Source organism: Quercus suber, unplaced genomic scaffold (assembly GCF_002906115.3).
Source record: "Quercus suber isolate HL8 unplaced genomic scaffold, Cork oak 2.0 scaffold_26, whole genome shotgun sequence".
NCBI classification, from domain to species: Eukaryota; Viridiplantae; Streptophyta; class Magnoliopsida; order Fagales; family Fagaceae; genus Quercus; species Quercus suber.
In genome coordinates, this window is record NW_027069491.1 from 941,133 (window position 1) to 945,090 (window position 3,958).

A 3,958-nucleotide genomic window follows, 5' to 3' on the forward strand; every position below is an offset into this window, starting at 1 on the left:
CATAACTAGAAATGCATTTGTGAAGATAACGTCGCCTCCTGCTAGTTCCTTAATTCCTTTCTCATTATTTATTTTCCAAAAACTAAATTAGGCTCCTCTATACTAATTTAGATTAGCTTTTTATTTAATTTTTAATTTTTTACCTATGACTTTTTTAAACCCTCATTTTGGAAAATTATATTATATATTCTCTCAATTTTTTTTTTTTTGGGATATTGTTTTTGTAAAAAAAATGTAAACTCTTGGGCCTAGAATTTGGCCCGTATGATTGTATTGGGGTGATTTTTGTGCACTGCTGATTTTGGGAGCTAGCTTGAACTCAATGTTGGGTCAAAGGGAGAGAGCCCAATGGCGACTAGCGTGCGTGCTTACTTTGAATCAACTTATGTCCCAAGTCATACACTCGGCAAGGTCCTTAATGATTATAATATGACTAGAAAACACCTAATGCAATAATGAGTCACCACAATAAAGATTCACTACAAAACTGGGTGCCGTGCTTAACGATAGTCTAGCGGTAAAACATAAAAAAGGTCCAATGGCTAGGAAATTCTTAGGTACTCACGGAACACGAAAAAATAGTATTCTCTTCTCTCATATTCATGGTGGACCTCACCATAAATTTAATGAGCGAACCATACCATAAATGTGAGAGAAAGGAGAACCATTCTCTATACTCCAGGAGTACCTAAAAATTACTCCCAATGGTGAATGAATTTGACAAATTCTGACAACTATTGCATTTCATCTTTTAATTGCAAATACATACAAGAGACAAACTCAATAATTAAAAATATTTAATATCCATTAATAGGAATATATATATATATATATTTATTTATTTATATATATTGTTCCATAACAATCATAAGTTAAAAGAGGACAAACTTAGTATGGCTGATGGTGATGGGACTCATGGGAGAGAGAGAGTGTGTCTAGTTGTGCTACTATTGATCAAGTAACCTTCCTCATTGTTAGTAGAGAGAGAGAGAGTTATTACAAGAAAGAATTCTTTGAAGGTGCCCAAAAATGTTGATAATAGATTTCAAATTTAGGATTTCGTGAATATCATAACACCTTAGAAACTATTTAGCCAATCCCTTGAAGTTTGGTCTTGATTTTTGACCGGTCTAGTTGTTTGCTTCAGCCTGAACTATAAAGAAACCAGCACAACAATAGTAAGTTCCTCAGTCCTCACGTGGGCTTTGATTGTGGGTTGCCTCCTTTTGTTTTGACACATGGGCTGAAACCTTGGAGTGGGTTCGTCCTTTGTGGCTATTCTTCCTTGGTAGTGTAGTCACTTTATAGGCTTTGGGCTTGATTATTGGCTAAGTGTAGAGACGAGGATTGTGGGTACTTTTTCTACCCATGCTATGTGGTCTAGTGTGGAGAGAGAAAAATGGGCTTATGGACCCGATTGTCTTGGATGAGATTTTTTGGGCTTGTATTATGGTGATGCCATGGTGGTTCTTTCGGCTCATTTTTAGTGTAGTGAAGCTCATGTGATGTAGGCCCAAAAATATTTTTAAGTAGTGTGAGGCCCAACCCGTGTAGGAAAATAATTTTAAGAGCCTATTTACATATATTTTTTGTTGACTTGGTAAGTGTTGTCTAGACTGTCTAGTGAGGTTAGGGCATGTGGCGTGTGGGAAAAAAAATTGATCCCCAAAACTATTTTTTAGAGATGGAAAAAACATGGCCTTCCTCTTTTTTCTTTTTCTTTTTTTCTTTTTTTTTTCTTAATAATTTATGTACGGCGGCCCGTACCCTTACCCACTTGGGCCCAGAACTCTAATGTAGGGATGCGGCCCATGAATCCAACCTGTCTAATACTCAAGAGCGAGGCCCAAGCCCGCATAAATTGCGGACATGAGTTTTGCCACCTACCCATTGCTCGGCGAACCTTTACCGAGCAAGGGGGAATAAACGTCCAAGCGTCCCTTGCATACTCGGCAGTCTCTCAGTTAACGCTTCTGCCGAGCACATCTGCGGAAGTGGAAACCAAGTTCCAAGGCCATTCTTACTGCGTTCCACTCCCATCTAACCACCCACTTATAATCGAAGGTATTGGACCTCCTTTTGCACTAACCATGAGAGTAATCATGATCTCTCCACTGACCTAAGGCTATAAATATGAGAAGTTGAAGTAGAAATAGGGGTTGGAAAATTTACAAAAAAAGAGGGAGAGATAGATAGAGAGTAGAGGGAGAAGAAGGTGATACAGGCAGTTAAGGAGAGAAAAGTGATCTCATTGAGTCTCTGTGCCGAGAACGACCCATAGTAGGAAATTCAAGCCCACCATACAAATAAGTTGTGAGCCCAAGTGAGTCTCGGCCTAGTGGTTTTGCTTACGATGCGCATAATTGGCGCCGTCTATGGGAATCTCCTACAACGTCGTAGTTCTACTGAGGCTTAACCCCGGAGAGGCAAATGGCTAGGAGACGCTCTGGGAGTGATGCTGAAAGTAGTTCAGTGGGATCTTCCCAGGGATCCTCATGGCGAGAAAGAAGGCAAAAGAGACGTGAAGACAGGGACTGCGAACGGGAGGAGCAGTTTGGCCTCGGGAAGGGGTCGTACTAGACGTAGCACGCGATTTCGAATACCTCGGGGCAAAGGCAATTCGATGAAAGGGACGACGAGCTTGAACGGTTGCGCAAGCTGGGGAGAGACCTGGAGTTGGAGGTAGCGAACAGGTACGCAGACTGAGGTTTGGATTCCCCAGAAGAGCAACAGCCCTATAATGCGGCCATGGACGCGATGAGTCGCATGCTACATAGAGCTACTCGGTCCCTATTCTCGGCTGACATCGAGAGGGCCCCCATGTCGGACAAATTCATGCGCCTTCCATTCAACTCCTACAACGAGAAGGTGGACCCGGTGGAGCACGTCAGTCACTATATCCAGATGATGTCTCTGCATACCCACAACGACGCACTGATGTGCAAGGTTTTTCCCTCAAGCCTTGGTCCTACCGTGTTGAGATGGTTTCATGGGCTACGGAAAGGCTCGATCCATAATTTCGTCGAGCTAATACAGGAGTTCGGGATCCGATTTGTAACTTGCAGCCGGGTGCCGCAACCGGTAGACGCACTGCTGTCCATGAAGATGAGGGTAGGGGAAACCCTCCGTAGTTATGCTAGCCGGTACTGGAAGCTTTACAATGAAATTGACAGGGGGAACGAGAAGATTGCGGTGAGCACTTTTAAGATGGGATTGCCCGAGGATTCCGGGCTGAGGGAATCATTGACTAAGAAGCCTCCCGAGGATATGAGGCAGCTGATGAGGCATATCGAAGAATATAAACGGCTGGAAGATGACCGGCTGCAATGCAAAGGCAAAGCACCCATGACAAATCGTCCTCGGCAAGGTGGCTTTCCACCGAGGATCCGGGGAGACCTGAGGATCCAAGAGCCAGAAGCGCTAGCAGGGGAGGTAAATGTGACGCTTAAGGAGCCAGTGCACAGGATTGTAGACAACATTAAACACGAGCCGTACTTCAGATGGCCGAATAGGATGAGTGGTGATCCCTCTAGGAGGAATCAGAACTTGTATTGCACTTACCATAAAGATAAGGGCCATACTACTGAGCAGTGTCGAGTGTTGAGAGATCACCTCGGATAGTTGGCCAAGGCTAGGTACTTAAAGGAATTTGTGGTGGACTCAGGGGACTGAGGAATAGGGTAGGGTGCTACGCAGAGAGGCAACCCCCCCCCCCCCCAGCCCCCACTCGGGATAATTGAGGTCATCCATGCTACCTCGAGGATCCTCGCCCTAGCAGGGAGAAAAGGGGTGTTAAATGTGGTCCCAGTGGAGAGTAGCTCGGGCACATAACCGGCGGGGAAGAAGATGAAACTTACCCGCGAACCCATCGCTTTCGGCGATAACGATTTAGAGGGGACGGTTCAACCGCACGACGATGCTTTGGTGGTAACTGCTCGGATAAGTGGCTTATTGGTGA

General features: G+C 44.4%; 1 protein-coding gene across 1 annotated transcript; it reads left to right on the forward strand.

Moving 5' to 3' along the window:
- Nucleotides 1-2,748: 2,748 nt before the first annotated feature.
- Nucleotides 2,749-3,621, forward strand: LOC112023042 (uncharacterized). The gene has a single exon (XM_024055657.1). The coding sequence runs from the start codon at nt 2,749-2,751 to the stop codon at nt 3,619-3,621; it is 873 nt and encodes a 290-aa protein (XP_023911425.1).
- The last annotated feature ends 337 nt before the right edge of the window (nt 3,622-3,958 follow it).